Here is an 18,773-nt window from a genome sequence, read left to right on the forward strand (position 1 = left end):
GTTCTCTTGTTCTCCTCACACTTTTCAAATCCTTCTAAAACATTTTCTTCTTATCCAAAAGTTTGCCAATATTCTTCCATCCCAATTTTCATTGGCCCTCTTTTTAAGGCCTTGTTCCTTCTCAATTCTCTGCTGCTTCCTCTTGAACATCTCCCAATCACTTGCACTCCTTTGCTGTGGGTAATGTCCATACACCTCCCATTTATTTTTCACTAAAAGCTTAACTTCTTCATCCCATTACTCACTACCCTTTCACATATGCTTCCAAAGCATGTTTTGCATTCCACGAATTTCTCTCACAGAGGGCAATGAAGAGGTGAAATGGAGACGAAGCAAATATTTTGAAGGACTGTTAAATGTATTAGTTGACAGGCTGGCAGTTGTGGAGGTAGGCAAAGTGAATGTCAGGTCAAGTGGTTTAGTGAAAAGAGAAGAGTAGGCCATTGCCTTGCATTAAATGAAGTGTGGCAAAGTACCAGGAGTGGATGGGACTGCAGCTGAATTTCTCATGAAAAGGGGTGTCACTGTTGCCAACTGATTACTCATGATTTTCATTGTATGTATGGCTCAAGGTGAGATGCCTGAGGATTGGCACAATGCCCATATAATGCCACTATATAAAAGCAAAAGGGGAAAAGTGAATGTTTGAATTACAGAGGTATAAGTCTGGTGAGTATACCTGGTGACTGAGAGGGTGGTCGTACGCACAGCACTTACAGCACTTAAGACTGAAAAGGATCAATGTGGCTTCAGAAGTGGTACGGGATGTGTGGATCACATTGCTTGTTTTAAAGAATCCACGTGAGAAATACTTAGTGAAACAGGAAGGTCTGTAGGTAACATTTAAGGATAAGGAAAAGCCATATGATAAGATTGATAGGGATTCTTTGTGCCAGGTGTTATGCCTATATGGTGTAGGAGGAAAGCTATTAAAAGCAGTAAGGAAATTCTATCAAAGAGAAAAGCACACAAGTTTACAAAATGTAAATAACAGATGGTTATAGTGCATCCCTTTACTCTCCCATATTTAAAACAGAAACTCCCCCTTCCTCCCATAGATATAAAACACCTTAGTAACAAAAATCAAATAGTTGCACCAAGTGCAAGGAATGTTATGCACAAATTCAAAATTTTTCAAAATTTCATAACCTAATATACAATGATGGAAAAAAATTGTTTCTTACATATAACATTATGCCATAATCCATATCAGCTCTTGAAAAGATTCAAAGGGTACACTTCAAGTTGAGTATGTGATACATGGATATACAAAAGCATCTGAGAAAGCCAAATACTAAGTTTCTGCCTAATAGATGGGGAAAAATATGTAAGTGACATGGGAGAGCAGAAACATATAAAGGAGAAGACTATAAATAAGTTAGAAGGCAAGACTGAGGTAGTATAATTATTCATCATACTTGATTGCCGTTTCCCGCGTCAGCAAGGCAGCACTGGGAAACAGACAAAGAATGGCCCATCCATTCATATACACATAAATGCTCATATACAAACATATACATATCAACATATACACATATACATACATATACATACACAGACATATACATACAAACACATGTACATATTCATACTTGCTTGCCTTCATCCATTCCTGATGCTATCCCGCCCCACAGGAAACAGCATTGCTACCCCCTGCTTCAGTTAAGTAGTGCCAGGAAAACAAACAAAAAAAAAAAGGCCAAATTCATTCACACTCAGTCTCTAGCTCTTGTGTGTAATGCACCAAAACCACAGCTCCTTATATATAATGATTTAATAACATGAGGATATTTTGCATGAGATAATCTCTCCTACACGTAAGACAAGGAAAATCTAGTTAAAAAAAAAAGAGGTATATGAACAATTCAATAAGAGATAATTGAACAGATTTTACTAACTTTTTGATGACTTCCTCCGGCCATTCTGTTCCTCCATCACTGAAGAGCATTATAGTTTTGTGGCAGTTGGCACCTTCTCCTTCTTCCCTTGTACCTTCAAACTGCAAAGCAAAATCTATCAACAGTGTTTGTGAAATGTCTTAGAAAACAGATAATAAATTACTTATCTTCTATGACAACTCCCACATTCACAGTGTATACACAGAATCTTCCCCTTCCATCTTATTTCTGATCTTTGCATATACCAACAAAAAACAATAGCAACACCTAACACTTTTATACAGAAATTTTGCTTCTTGGTTTGGCTTTTTCAACACGAGGCAGTTATCAACAGCTTTCATTTGCTATAAAAATGCATGAAAAAATGAGGATAGCCTCTGCCAGCAAAATACAAATTTGTCAAGAACCTACAGGACCTCTATTTGGATTGGGACAAGAGAAGATGAAGATATGGAAGGAGGAACAGAAATTTCATAAATAAAAGAAGAAAATATGTACAAGGTAGAGATAATGTCAAACTGCTCCATAAATCTGCAAAGTGTAAACAGTCAATTAAAGATCTCTATACAATCTGGCAGAGACACACAGAAGAAAGGTTGCTGAAGTTGAAAAAATTTTAGGATATGAGTTACAATTTACAGAGTATTCATAGCACAGTACTGGAATGAAAATAAGGATATGAAGGCAATGAAACTGCTAAGAAAGATGCAAGGAAGTTAATGATTTTAATCCATATAAGGTGCATGAACCTAACGAAGTCTCTCCATGAGCACTATTGGAGTGTGCCAAAACATCTGACATGCCATTTAAAATTTAATCAAAGATATTGCTAGAATCTGGAGAAGGCATATGATAGAGTTGATAGAGATGCTCTGTGGAAGGTATTAAGAATATATGGTGTGGGAGGCAAGTTGTTAGAAGCAGTGAAAAGTTTTTATCGAGGATGTAAGGCATGTGTACGTGTAGGAAGAGAGGAAAGTGATTGGTTCTCAGTGAATGTAGGTTTGCGGCAGGGGTGTGTGATGTCTCCATGGTTGTTTAATTTGTTTATGGATGGGGTTGTTAGGGAGGTGAATGCAAGAGTTTTGGAAAGAGGGGCAAGTATGAAGTCTGTTGGGGATGAGAGAGCTTGGGAAGTGAGTCAGTTGTTGTTTGCTGATGATACAGTGCTGGTGGCTGATTCATGTGAGAAACTGCAGAAGCTGGTGACTGAGTTTGGTAAAGTGTGTGAAAGAAGAAAGTTAGGAGTAAATGTGAATAAGAGCAAGGTTATTAGGTACAGTAGGGTTGAGGGTCAAGTCAATTGGGAGGTAAGTTTGAATGGAGAAAAACTGGAGGAAGTAAAGTGTTTTAGATATCTGGGAGTGGATCTGGCAGCGGATGGAACCAGGAAGCGGAAGTGGATCATAGGGTGGGGGAGGGGGCGAAAATTCTGGGAGCCTTGAAGAATGTGTGGAAGTCGAGAACATTATCTCGGAAAGCAAAAATGGGTATGTTTGAAGGAATAGTGGTTCCAACAATGTTGTATGGTTGTGAGGCGTGGGCTATGGATAGAGTTGTGTGCAGGAGGATGGATGTGCTGGAAATGAGATGTTCGAGGACAATGTGTGGTGTGAGGTGGTTTGATCGAGTAAGTAACGTAAGGGTAAGAGAGATGTGTGGAAATAAAAAGAGCATGGTTGAGAGAGCAGAAGAGGGTGTTTTGAAATGGTTTGGGCACATGGAGAGAATGAGTGAGGAAAGATTGACCAAGAGGATATATGTGTCGGAGGTGGAAGGAACGAGGAGAAGTGGGAGACCAAATTGGAGGTGGAAAGATGGAGTGAAGATTTTGTGTGATCGGGGCCTGAACATGCAGGAGGGTGAAAGGAGGGCAAGGAATAGAGTGAACTGGATCGATGCGGTATACCAGGGTTGACGTGCTGTCAGTGGATTGAATCAGGGCATGTGAAGCATCTGGGGTAAACCATGGAAAGCTGTGTAGGTATGTATATTTGCGTGTGTGGACGTATGTATATACATGTGTATGGGGGTGGGTTGGGCCATTTCTTTCGTCTGTTTCCTTGCGCTACCTCGCAAACGCGGGAGACAGCGACAAAGCAAAAAAAAAAAAAAAAAAAAAAATTGCTAGAAGTGGAAAAAAAAGTGGAATAAAACAAATGTCATGCCTATCTTTAAGAAAAGATATCGGGAAAATGCAATGAGCTACAACCAAGTATCACAGATGAATGTATTTTGTAAAATACTTAAAAGAAATCAGAAAGCAAATGCAAGATGCTCCAAATTCCAAAACTTTTGAGCGGTGATATGACATTACAAGTGGAAAATTCCACACCTAAACACATTATTTTTTCACTGTATAAATATTTCGTATTTTTTTACTGTTAAGTAATCATGTGTGAATAAGTGTAAGAAAATGATTGCTTATCAGTCGCATGAAAATTCAGAGTCAGGAATGAAGGTGATGCCAAAGAACCACAAATTAAAGATGTCATACATAACAAATCTTGTGGACTGATATGGTCTAAATAAAAGAAATGGATGGATGAATTTTTTGCTCATGGATAGCCAGAAGGTCACTGATGCCATCCCTAAAAAGAAGGTGGAACCTTAGGAAAGCAGAAGCAGACTCCTTTTGCAAAATGATATTCAGCTGAGTGGAAGAAAACAAAGGGCATATTAAGAACCTGTGCAGCACCTTAAAGGGAGGAAGGAGTAACCGGGTTGAATTCAAAAATTCCAATTTCTTACTGTATCTAAGTCTCACTTGTTTCTCCCTCTTCAATTTAAAATCAATTCAATTTAACCCAGCAATAACATAACCATGTTGGGCATATTCATAACTATGTTTCTATCCTGAAAACAAAGTATAATAAGCATTAGAAAATGTGCCTCCTAAAAGCTCAGAGCATTATAATGGTGCCATAATCATCTCTCTTGACAGAAGCTCTTCCATATCTAGAACAGTTTTATTGGCTCCAGTATGGAGTAATGCACAACTAATCTGAGGTGGTTATCATTTTCTGACTTGGTGAATGTTACACACTACCTCTCCCATTCTGATAAAATTTTGTCATTGGAACTTATAGTTAGGTTACCAGAGTGGAGTCAAAAGCCTTCCATCTTATCAACTCTTTAGTTATCATCTCTCTTCAAGCATTCCTTATTATCCTTTGCAATGCTGCTGCCCTCTCCTAGTTTTACAGATAGTTTACTGTTCACTGCTCTCTTGATCAGCTTGCAACTATTCCTGACACTATGGCTTCATTCCATGGCATGAGCCTGGCTGCTGCTTCCCATAGATTCTGTATGGAGATCAGCCATAAAAAGTCTCACCATCATAATATCTTCTTTCCTTAACAATAAAGCCATGAAATTCACTTACCTCTTTCAATAACAAAGCTGTAGAATTCTCTTCCTTCTTTCTTCTTCTCCTATTCCTAAAACCTTACCATATCTACTAGTGAGTTCACACACAGCTAAGGAGCTATATTAATCTAATACTTCTTCCTGTATTCGATTTTCCTTTCATCTGACATGGAATGGATTACTGCAAAATATTCATGCTCATGTCATGTTCGATACAATTAAAAAAAGTACCTGTGAGAGATTTCAGAACCAGTAGCAAACTGTATAAATCATCAAGAGTATATCATTTTGACCTTTCAAGTTATACCAATGTTAAGATTCAGGTTACTTTACAAGTTATACCAGTGTTAAGGTTTAGGTTAAAATATGAACCTTAGTGATGGATAGATAGATGACAGATACATAAACAGACAATGGTCAGATAATAGACAGAAAAATAAATGAAGGATAGATGATGATGTAGACAAAGTAATCCCTAAGCAACATAAAAAAAAAAACAGGGGGATCATTTTGCTATTCTATTTCCTAAAGCCCCTATTTCCCACTGAATAAAGGTCTTGCCCTTTATCACTGATCTGTTTGCAAGGTAACTGAGGATCTAACCCTCCTGAATATCAAGTACATTTTAATGGAACGTACTTGCAGCTTGTAAACATTCATACCCTAGTCACAGTCATCTTGGCTGAAAAGAATATAGGGTTTGGAAAAATGAAGGATTTAATTAGAGCTCCACAGGTTTTGTAGGCCTGACTCAATGGAAGAACAGCTTTAAGAAATGATAAAATGATGAGAGATGGAACAGAGTTCCATAGCGTCATTGTTTAAGGAAGGAGTTATCACAAGTGTGATTAGTCTCTATACAAAACTATAGGAATTGGCATCCATATGCACATCATGGGGCTATGCAGTGGTGGTAGGTTCATAAGCAGACAAGTCATGAGAATAGTGGCTAGAAGTATACCTTGGAATAATGAGAAAGTAGCAATATCATGGCAGAGAGAGAGAAGAATGGTTGAATAGTGGTGATACCTGGAGAATTAAAGATACGAAAGGGTTTCAGATTCACTCTGGCTAATACGGATGCACAGTTATACCATCCCAAATTCCGGAGTGAAAAATAACTATGGCACCAAACACAACAACCCCAGGACAGAGTGGAGGATACAGTTATAAACAACATGTTTATGTTACCACAAGGATGAATGCTGGTGTATCAACTCTAAACAGAGAGTCAGTTGTTGTTCGCTGATGATACAGCGCTGGTGGGCTGATTCATGTGAGAAACTGCAGAAGCTGGTGACTGAGTTTGGTAAAGTGTGTGAAAGAAGAAAGTTAAGAGTAAATGTGAATAAGAGCAAGGTTATTAGGTACAGTAGGGTTGAGGGTCAAGTCAATTGGGAGGTAAGTTTGAATGGAGAAAAACTGGAGGAAGTACAGTAGGGTTGAGGGTCAAGTCAATTGGGAGGTAAGTTTGAATGGAGAAAAACTGGAGGAAGTAAAGTGTTTTAGATATCTGGGAGTGGATCTGGCAGCGGGTGGAACCATGGAAGCGGAAGTGAATCATAGGGTGGGGGAGGGGGCAAAAATTCTGGGAGCCTTGAAGAATGTTTGGAAGTCGAGAACATTATCTCCGAAAGCAAAAATGGCTATGTTTGAAGGAATAGTGGTTCCAATAATGTTGTATGGTTGCGAGGCGTGGGCTGTGGATAGAGTTGTGTGCAGGAGGGTGGATGTGCTGGAAATGAGATGTTTGAGGACAATATGTGGTGTGAGGTGGTTTGATCAAGTAAGTAATGTAAGGGTAAGAGAGATGTGTGGAAATAAAAAGGGCATGGTTGAGAGAGCAGAAGAGGGTGTTTTGAAATGGTTTGGGCACATGGAGAGAATGAGTGAGGAAAGATTGACCAAGAGGATATATGTGTCGGAGGTGGAGGGAACGAGAAGTGGGAGACCAAATTGGAGGTGGAAAGATGGAGTGAAAAAGATTTTGAGTGATCGGGGCCTGAACATGCAGGAGGGTGAAAGGCGGGCAAGGAATAGAGTGAATTGGATCGATGTGGTATACCGGGGTCGACGTGCTGTCAATGGATTGAATCAGGGCATGTGAAGCATCTGGGATAAACCATGGAAAGTTCTGTGGGGCCTGGATGTGTAAAGGGAGCTGTGGTTTCGGGCATTATTACATGACAGCTAGAGACTGAGTGTGAACGAATGGGGCCTTTGTTGTCTTTTCCTAGCTCTACCTCGCACACATGAGGGGGGAGGGGGATGTTATTCCATGTGTAGCGAGGTGGCGATGGGAATAAATAAAGGCAGACAGTATGAATTATGTACATGTGTATATATGTATATGTCTGTGTGTGTATATATATGTGTGTACATTGAGATGAATAGGTATGTATATTTGCGTGTGTGGACGTGTATGTATATACGTGTGTATGGGGTGGGCTGGGCCATTTCTTTCGTCTGTTTCCTTGCGCTACCTCACAATTTTCCAAAAGAAGGAACAGAGAAGGGGGCCAGGTGAGGATATTCCCTCAAAGGCCCAGTCCTCTGTTCTTAACGCTACCTCGCTATCGCGGGAAATAGCGAATAGTATAAAAAAAAAAAAAAAATAAATAAATATAATATATTATTATTATTATTATCATTATTATTATTACTATTATTATTATTATAATTCTTAGTCGCTGTCTCCTGCATTAGCGAGGTAGCGCAAGGAAAAAGAAGAAATAATGACCCAACCCACACACATACACATGTATATACATAAACACCCACACACATACACATACACACATACGCATACCTATACATTTCAATAGATACATACATATACATGCACAGACATATACATATATACACATGTACATATTCATACTTGTTGCCTTCAGCCATTCCCGTAGCCACCCTGCCACACATGAAATGGCACCCCCCTCCACCCACATGTGTGCAAGGTAGCGCTAGGAAAAGACAACAAAGGCCACATTCGTTCACACTCAGTCTCTAGCTGTCATGTGTAACGCACCGAAACCACAGCTATCTTTCCACATCCAGGCCACACAAAATTTCCATGGATTACCCCTGATGTTTCACATGCCCTGGTTTAATCCAGCGACAGCACATTGACCCCAGTATACCACATCATTCCAATTCATCCTATTCCTTACACACATTTCACCCTCCTGTATGTTCTGGCCCACTCAAAATCTTTTTCCTCCCATCCTTCCAACTCCAATTTGGTCTCCCACTTCTTGTTTCCTCCATCTCTGACATATATATCCTCTTTGTTAATCTTTCCTCACTCATTCTCTCCATGTGACCAAACCATTTCGATATACCCTCTCCTGCTCTCTCAACCACACTCTTTATTACCACACATCTCTCTTATCCTTTCATTACCTACTCGATCAAAGCATTTCCCATCACATATTGTTCTCAAACATTTCATTTCAAACACATCCACCCTCCTCGCACAACCCTATCTATAGCCCATGCTTCACAACCATATAACATTGTTGGAACCATTATTCCTTCAAACATACCCATTTTTGCTCTCCGAAATAACGTTCTTGCCTTCCACACATTCTTCAATGCTCCCAGAACCTTCACCCCCTCCCTCAACCTGTGACTCACTTCCACTTCCATGGTTCCATTTGCTCATAAATCCACTCACAGATATCTAAAACACTTCACTTCCACAAGTTTTTCTCCATTCAAACTTACCTCCCAATTAACTTCTCCCTCAACCCTCATAAACCTAATAACCTTGCTCTTATTCACATTTACTCTCAGCTTCCTTCTTTCACACACTTTACCAAGCTCAGTCACCAACTTCTGCAGTTTCTCACATGAATCAGCCATCAGCACTGTATCATCAGTGAACAACACCTGACTCACTTCTCAAGCCCTCTTATTCACAACAGACTGCATACTTGCCCCCCCTCTCTAAAACTCTTGCACTCACCTCCCTAACAACCCCATCCATAAACAAATTAAACAACCATGAAGACATCTAACACCCCTGCCACATACTGACATTCACTGGGAACCAATCACTTTCCTCTCTTCCTACTCGTACACATGCTTACATCCTTGATAAAAACTTTTCATCGCTTCTAGCAACTTACCTCCCACACCATATACTCTTAATACCTTCCATAAAGCATCTCTATCAACCCTATCATATGCCTTCTCCAGATCCATAAATGCAACATAGAAATCCCTCTATTTTTCTAAGTATTTCTCACATACATTCTTCAAAGCAAACACCTGATCCACGCAACCTCTACCACTTCTGAAACCAAAGTGCACTTCCCCAATCTTCTTCTAGCAACTTACCTCCTACACCATATACTCTTAATACCTTCCATAAAGCATCTCTATCAACCCATCATATGCATTCTCCAGATCCATAAATGCTACATACAAATCCCTCTATTTTTCTAAGTATTTCTCACATACATTCTTCAAAGCAAACACCTGATCCACACAACCTCTACCACTTCTGAAACCACACTGCACTTCCCCAATCTGATGCTCTGTACATGCCTTTACCCCCTCAATCAATACCATCCCATATAATTTCCCAGGAATACTCAACAAACATATACCTCCGTAATCTGAACATTCACCTTTATCCCCTTTTCCTCTGTACAATGGCACCATACATGCTTTCCACCAATCCTCAGACACTTCATCATGAACCATACATACATCAAATATCCTTACCAACCAGTCAACAACACAGTCACCCCCTTTTTTAATAAATTCCACTGCAATACCACCCAAACCCACTGCCTTGTCAGCATTCATCTTCCACAAAGCTTTCACTACTTATCTGTTTACCAAACCATTCTCTCTGACCCTCTCACTTTGTACACCATCTCGACCAAAACACCCTCCATCTGCCACTCTATCATCAAACACATTCAACAAACCTTCAAAACATTCACTCCTTCTCCTTCTCACTTCACCACTTCTTGTCATTATCTCCTCATTAGCCCCCTTCACCAATGTTTCTATTTGTTCTCTTGTCTTATGCACTTAACTTACCTCCTTCCAAAGCATCTTTTTATTCTACCTAAAATTTAATAATACTCTCTCACCCCAAATCTCATTTGCCCTCTTTTTCACCTCTTGCACCTTTCTCTTGACCTCCTGCCTCTTTCTTTTGTATCTGTCCCAGTCATTCGCACTACTTCCCTGCAAAAATCATCCAAACGCCTCTCTCTTCTCCTTCACTAATAATCTTACTTCATTCCACCAATCACTACCCTTTCTAATCTGCCCACCTCCCACCTTTCTCATGCCACAAGCATCTTTTGTGCAAGCCATCACTGCTTCCCTAAATACATCCCATTCTGCACTCATTCTCTCTTGGCACATCCTCACACAAGTCTCCATTCCAAACTCACTTACTCTTACCACTCTCTTCACCCCAGCATTCTCTATTCTTTTCTGAAAACCTCTACAACTCCTCGCCTTTGCCTCCACAAGATAATGATCAGACATCCCACCTGTTGCCCCTCTCAGCATATCAAAAACCAAACGCCTCTCTTTCACATGCCTATCAATTAACTCGTAATCCAATAACGCTCTCTGGCCATCTCTCCTACTTTGCATTCAAATCACCTATCACTAAAACCCAGTTTTGTGCATCAAAGCTACTAACACACTCACTCAGCTGCTTCCAAAACTCATGCTTCTCATGGTCTTTCTTCTCATGACCAGGTGCATAGGCACCAATAATTGCCCATCTCTCTCCATCCACTTCCAGTTTTACCCATATCAATCTAGAGTTTACTTTCTTACACTCTATCATATACTCCCAGAACTCCTGCTTCAAGATTAGTGCTACTCCTTCCTTTGCTCTTGTCCTCTCACCAACCCCTGACTTTACTCCCAAGACATTCCCAAACCACTCTTCCACTTTACCCTTGAGCTTCATTTCACTCAGAGCCAAAACATTCAGGTTCATTTCCTCAAACATACTACCTATCTCTCATTTTTTCCCATCTTGCTTACATCAGAAAGAGATATGAATAACAATTGTGCTTTGCTGCCACTGAATTTAACCAAATTACCAGTTTTCCATTCTGAGATATGATACACATCCAGATGAAAAGGATATGTGTTCAGTACAAGGAAGAGAATAAAAATCTTTAATGAGGAGGGAGGGGAAGTGTGATGAAGTGACTTTGAAGTATGCACAGGGAAACATGAGTGTATGAACTAACTGACTTAGATGATGAATAAAGATAACAGGATAGAAGAAAGAGAGAAGGTGATAAGACAAAACTATTGAGAAAATAAGAGGAAATTCTTCCATTAAAGACTAAGGCAATGGCCTAACAAGATAAAAAGCCATGCATCAGAAAACAGAGAGAAACAAAAATGCCAAAAAGAAATGATGTTTAGAAAGCAAAAATTTATGTAATACCCTATCAAATGTTTGGAGGTTTTGAGCACCATGACAAAAGATTCATCAAAGAGAGGAGGATCAGAGATGAGACATATATGAGAGAACATCACCAGTAGACCATACATTATGAAAGCTATATTGATGATCAGAAAGAAGGGATTGGGATTGTAAGTGATTGGGAAAGCAAGAGTTAATTAAAGTCTCAAAGACTTCAGAAACAGCAGAAGTGAGAACAATAGAGTAACAGTTGGATGAGGTAAAACAGCCTCCTTTTTTTCAAGATGGACTGCATCATGGCATGCTTCTGAGAAGAAGGGAAAATTTGGGTTTTGAAACAGAGTCAAAATTGGATGGCAAGGATTAGAGCTAACTCAAAAGTACACTCCCTTAGGATCTGATGAGGTATACCATCTGGAATGTATGTTTGTCCAATGAAGGTGGAAGAACACTTGGAAAAACTTTAATGAGGAAAGTATTAGAGAGGGTATTAGTTCCAATGGGGGAGGAGGACTACATGTGGAATCATCCAAACTACAATCAGAGTAGAATAAGGTACCAAAAAGAGCAGCTTCATCAGCTGGAGGTTCACTATATACTGATCAAGTTAGCTGAGAGAGGTTGTTAGATGAAAAGTTGAATTACAGAAGTTATCAAAGATACTTTGAGTAAGGACCACAAAAAGGTTTGTGGGCAAAATAAATCAAATCAGCACACTTTCTTTTGATGAAGGTGTGCTTGTATTTATGAAGAACAGCTTTGCAATTATTCTGAGCATAAATAAAGGAGTAATGGGATTCAGGGGAAAGGAAGAGTTTCATGACCCAATATGTTCTACCCCTGAGTGTGAGGACATCCCATGAACACTTGCATCACCTTCAGTACAGCATAGTTATTGGGAGTGAAATACATGTGTGGATGCATAACGTGGTAAATAACAAAATGTCCTCCATAAAGCTCTAAAACCAAAGACAAAGTTCACTTCAAGTTTCAAGTCAGTAAAGTTCCAGGTTAAACCATTTTATGAGGATCTAACCTGAGAAACCCCTAACTAGAGTTATGGGTCTTATGCTGTTCATTCTTTTTTAAGATGCTGGGAAACTATTGTGAAAGCTTTCATGATAATCTAATCAAACTTTTCAAGTTATCACCAAATTTATACTGTAGGACAGGGTGAGACACATCATGGACAACGGGTAGCCAGACAATGGTGATAGACAGAGAAATCCCTCTATGTTTAACATGCTTCACAGCCACGACAAAACATACATCCTCCTAAAAGACTGGCTCATATAATATGAAAAAATCCATAATTCAAACACTGCTCCATCCCAAGGAATTTGAACTTGAGATCTTCAACCTGTATATGTACACATACAGTCAGTTAGCTAAGCAATCCCAGGGCTTCTCTTATGGGGCATCTTGCAACTTTGAGGCTGTGTTCTATATTGGAACATGGTAAATACCTAATTGCAGTGTATTGGGAGGGAGTTCTACACTTGTGGAGTGAATAGGTCCAGCTGCTCCAACTGGACAACACTATTAAGTATGTTTCCTTCCTTTCTGCCTCAGCTGGGGGAAGACATGGATATACTTTAATAACAATAATATGAGGAATGAAACAATCAGATTAACCTACAGCATACCTGTTTGAAAGCATTATAAGCAAAGGTGAGTGCATTGGAATAGCTGGCCATGCCTCCATCTTCCAACTCATCAATAGCTTGAAATAAGAGTTTCTTGTTGCTGGTGCTAGCCTGCACTAGAGTTTGAGTGCACTCTTCACTGTCAGTTGTCTGGTTGACCTGAAAACATGTGAGATCTTTAACATTTAGGTCTTTCAATTTTTCTTATTTATCTACAATATACACATCTTGATATATTAAAACATTTCTTTCAAATTATTTCTCAATTCCATAAGGTGATAATAAGCATGCAGCTCTCAGTTCATACAAAATCTCTATAATTCATACCCAATTACACAATAGATTACATATTCAGACATGCAGTGTTGAGCAAAACACAGAAAACTGAGAATACAATAATGGAAAATTCTTATTTCCTGATAGGTGATAATATTAAGGCTGTCTTTTGTTTCACCCCGTTCTCATTACTTTACATTTACTCAAATTAAATTTCATCAGACACATTTCAAACCAACTTTAGAGTCTGTTTAGGTCTCCTCATAAGTTGATACAATCCTCCTCATTTTCACTTCCCTCATGACCATTATATCATCTGCAAACATATCAAGGAAGGATTCCAGACTTACAGGCAAGTCATTAATATAGATCAAGAAAAGCAATGGTCCCAAAACTGAACCCTGTGGCACTCAGATGGTCACCTCAACCCATATGGAAAAGGTTCCTCTGACACTGTCTAGTTTGGTGCCTGAAATATCTCATCTACTCCCTCTGCTGTAATTTCTTTTTCTTCCCCTTTTGTCTCATGATGTACTGAAAACAGGAAAGGAGTGAAAAATAGTGATACAAATGAACTAAAAAATTCCTAAGAACAGATATTGACTTCTCATAAAAAAATGAATGAAATATCTGTTGATTATAATATAATTTCCATATGTTATGAAGAATGCCATAAAATAAATTTTTACACTGTACTTCATGTTATTCTGCACTTGACATCCCTTGATCATGGTGAAAATACAAGGAAAATATACATAGAATCATGGGAGTGTAGGTGGATTAGCTGTTTATTTACATTCACATTTACAAACACTGCTCACAGATAGTGGCACTCTGCACGGTTTGGTGGGCAATTTAGAGGCAATATGAGATGTAGTGATTCATGCAGTGAGGGAAAGTTTTTTGGATGCCATGAAGAAAATGAAATCTTTGCAATCAAGAATGAAGAATATTTATTTTCATATATGCAGCTTTTGTTGCAAAAAGGTTAAGAATAAATTCTATAAAACATTTACAAAACATCAATATCTTAAAATCTATCAAAACTCAATAATCATACAATCAGATAAATGTAGCTGCCACTGCCAAAGAATCTATATTGCTCATCAGCAAGGGTAACAGCTAAATTCATCATTCACACAAAGAATTAGGTAGTAGTTGGTAGGCAGCCAATGACCAGGGAGGTATATTACCAGTACTACCCGCCTGGGCATCGGGAAGGTTAGTGACGGCTGCGTAGTAAGCCAGCACTTTTGTGGTTGTCAAGTTGCACTCCTCTGACCAAGGTAGCTGTCTTTTCTTTCTGCCTCACCCATATGTGGACTACTGGCATTCTGTCCACAAACATACAATCTCTCCTTGTCATACATATCACTTGACAACATTTAACTCACAAAGCTTATTCTTTGTAACTCTAGATTTTCCTGCAGTTGAGCACTATGTGCTAGCTCTGCCTTTTGACAAAAATAGTTGGAGCAATAGACAGAATAATAGGTATGAACATTTAGGCTGGGGCATTAAGAAAAACATTAGGTAGAAGTAGTAGGTAAGAACATCAGGCAGGAACATTAAGTAGGAGTAGTCAGTACAAACATTAGATAGGAGCCTTTGCAAACAATGTGCTAGAGTTGCTCTCTGTCAGTGGCCTGTTAAAGATGAGGCACAAAAGGCTAAGAAGTAGCACTGGAGTTCACTAGTTATGGAAACTCTATTGTCGTGGCAACCCCCTTGAGGGAGTTCCATGCAGAACAAGTGTCAAAGATATAGAAAGATAGATAGACACACAAAGAAATCATTTTCTAAAGTATTAGTCTTATCAAATACACCTTTCTCAGCAATAAACAACAATCAAATATATCATGAAATAAAATTCACAAATAAAGACTGTAAGATTATAACTGAAGAGTGTTCCATGAAAAACTTGTACTGACTGCACAGCAGAAGAGTTACTGGGAAAGAAATAAGAATGAGTGGGTGCACTGTCAATCAGAGCCCACTTTTTGAAAAACAGTTGATGGTTACCTTGACATCTCACAGAAAATAATGTTCTGCCTGACCACAAATGACAGCCTATTGAGTATAAACATATCTTCATCTCTCTAATGGACTTTACTAAAACAGATTTTGTAAGAACAAAAGTTAAAACTACACTATTCGCCAAGTCATCTACAGCAGCCCAACTTTCATTTTAAGGGGCTCTTACCATCATTATGCATAAATATCACCATCCCTAAAATTGCAGCTGCAATCTTGACCTTTGACCCTGAAATCAACAGCAATCAGTTTTTGGGAAAAATATCCTCATACCAAATTCTAGTAAATAAGTCAATGGTTTTTGTACTTATCCTGCACAAACTAAATTGTGTACAGACATACAAAGAGAAAGATAGAAAAGAGGACTGTTAAGAAGCACCTAGAACTACATTTTGCAGGACCCTAATAACAACTCTACCATTTCAGGACCCCAGTTTTCCCTGAAACTAGCTTAAAATAATGTCTCAGAATTCATTTATTATCCTGTAATTTGGTTTCAGTAAAGACAGTTGCATGAGATTTCTTCTTTTGACTATAAATTGTATGAGAATCTTTAATTTTTGTAATAATTTCATCTAATCTAGTGTAATGATGCTTGTGATCATTTATGGGAGTAAGCTTCTTCAGCTAAATGCTTTGTATTCTCTCCCCACCTCCTTTCCCCATTCATTTTACATTAATCATTCCAGCTACTTTAGTGTAAATGTGCTTCAGATTAGTTACAGGAGTAAGTTTCTTAAACTAAATGATATGAATTCTCTCTCCATCTCCTTCCCATTCAAATTACATATCTCCTGTCATCAAACTATTGTTTTCTAGTCACTATATTTTTTTCTTTGCCTGTTTCTCTTCCTATTGGGTCACATGTTATGTAAACATTTTTCCTCTCATTAGCTTTAGCATGACCAAATTTGGCAGTATATCAAAATTTTGATATCTGCCACTTCAAGGTTTCATTATCAGTAGTAACATTCAGCTGAAGACTTCAAACAACAACTCTCATGACTGGGATCTCTTACTTTATCTTAACATTACTTGCCCCAAATCATTCTTGACCCTCAGTTCCTGCTTGAGCTGTGGATGATTCTCACACCATGAAAGATAAGTGATTAGGGATAAAGAAATTGGATTTTGACCACTGAAAAACCTATCCTTCCCTAACAAGAGTTACCCTTGAGCATATAATAACACACGAAAACTGGAGAACACAAAAGATAATTAAGAATGCACGCTGACATCATTCGCAACAGTACATTACCTTGCAGTAAGTACAGTTGTTGACCCATTCAGTTGTACTGTTGAACTGTGGAAAAGATAAATTTTGAGGTTAATACACTAAAGAAATAGCATTTGATTCGTATATCCTTTCAACAAAAGAAAAAAGTAACTGTGCTGTACACCCTTTTCACCATAATCATTAAACTCAAGTTTGCTGTCTACAATAAAACCTTGGCACCTTGCCTACCCTTCTATTACTTTCCCTGCTAGGCATATGTATGGTACATCACCAGTGCTGCAGATTGTTCCATGGCTTATCTACTCAAATGCATATGTATGGTACATCACTAGTGTACTGCAGATTGTTCCATGGCTTATCTACATGAATCTTTCTTCATCAAGTTCCTTCAATTTCTCTACTACCCATTCATAAACTATGTTTAGGTCTTTTGAATTTCTTTTTGGTCATCTAATTTTATTCTATCATTTTACTGTCCTCTGCAAAATATTTTACAATGTTCATTTTACTTTTATACCAATGCTTGATATCATTAACATTTTCTCTTCTTTTGGCACATCCAACAGTATATTTTCATCAAACTTAGTTTGTTAGCTACTAGTATTACAATAAATATTCTGCTAATTGGAAACTCTTTGAGCTATCTTCCTATTGTGCTGCCCTTGTACAATTCTGTGATTTAATGTGAAAGGCTTTACCAAAGTCTTAGTTCTTGAGAGCTCATTTACTAGGTCAGGCTGTCTCTTTTTCAAGTCAATTCTTCCTCTCTCAGTCTCAACTCTTTCAATCATAAACCCTTGTTACTTCTATCTATTTATTATACTTGATCACCGTTTCCCGTGCTAGTGAGGAAGCACCAGGAAACAGACAATGAAAGACCCATCCACTCATATACACACATATGGGTACATATACATACATGTACATATCAACATTACATATATACATACATATACATATATACACATGTGCATATTCACATTTGCTTGCCCTCATCTATTCTTGTCACTAACCTATGTTATACTCACTCTTATGATCATCCTCTCCATATACATCCTCCTCAACTGTCCTTTCTTTACTCTGTAAATTTTCTGCATTCCTGCTCATAATTTCAACCTATCTAGAAGTATGAAAACTAAGGTCTGATATCCAACTTATAGGTATACCGACAAAAAAAATCAGATTTATACAGTAACTCCAGCTCTTCTTCCTTGCAAGAGTCTTCCTTAATTTCTGTTTTCCCACTTCTGTCTAATAAAAATTGCACCAAAATAACTAAACTTTTTTACAATTTCTGAATACAGTACCAATACTAATCTATCTATCTATCTACATCTTTGATGCCCCATTCCCTTTCGGAACTCCCTCAAGAGGGTTATGGCAAAAGGATCACCATAATTAGTAAGCTTCAATTCTTAGCCCTTATTTCCTCAATCTCAACAGGCCACTGGCAGAGGGAAACTAGCAGTGTTTTCAGAGGCTCCTACCTGATGTTCCTAACAACTACTTCTACCTAATGTGACTATCTAATATTCTTGCCTAATGTCCCAACCTACTACTTCTACCTAATGCTCCTAGCTAGTGCTCCTTCACACTGCTTCTACCTAATGTTCTTATCTATCACTTCAGTCTATTGCTCCTACCGTTTCACTAAAAGGCAGGGCTAAAGCAGAGTGCTCGCCACAGGAAAATCCAGAGTTGCAAAAAATGAGGTGTATGAGACAAGTATTGTTAAGTGTTATGTGTGTCAAGGACAGACTGTATGTTAGTGGGCACAATGCCATCAGTCTACATGTAAGTGAGGCAGAAAGAAAAGACAGCTAAATTTCTATGCTTTGCTTAGCTAATAATTTTGACACTCTCAGAACTAAATATAGTTCTCAAGTTGTCAT

At 38.5% G+C, this 18,773-nt stretch overlaps 1 protein-coding gene across 1 annotated transcript in view; it reads right to left on the minus strand.

Moving 5' to 3' along the window:
- LOC139753761 (voltage-dependent calcium channel subunit alpha-2/delta-1-like) overlaps nt 1-18,773 on the minus strand; it is a 256,887-nt gene that overhangs the window by 114,942 nt on the left and 123,172 nt on the right. Inside the window, exons 8-10 of the mRNA XM_071670590.1 lie at nt 16,903-16,947; nt 13,335-13,493; nt 1,899-1,999 (exon numbers count right to left, since the gene is read on the minus strand). Coding sequence (XP_071526691.1) covers nt 1,899-1,999; nt 13,335-13,493; nt 16,903-16,947 — 305 coding nt within the window. The remainder of the gene's footprint in view (nt 1-1,898; nt 2,000-13,334; nt 13,494-16,902; nt 16,948-18,773) is intronic.

Source organism: Panulirus ornatus, chromosome 2 (genome assembly GCF_036320965.1).
Source record: "Panulirus ornatus isolate Po-2019 chromosome 2, ASM3632096v1, whole genome shotgun sequence".
Classification (NCBI taxonomy): Eukaryota; Metazoa; Arthropoda; class Malacostraca; order Decapoda; family Palinuridae; genus Panulirus; species Panulirus ornatus.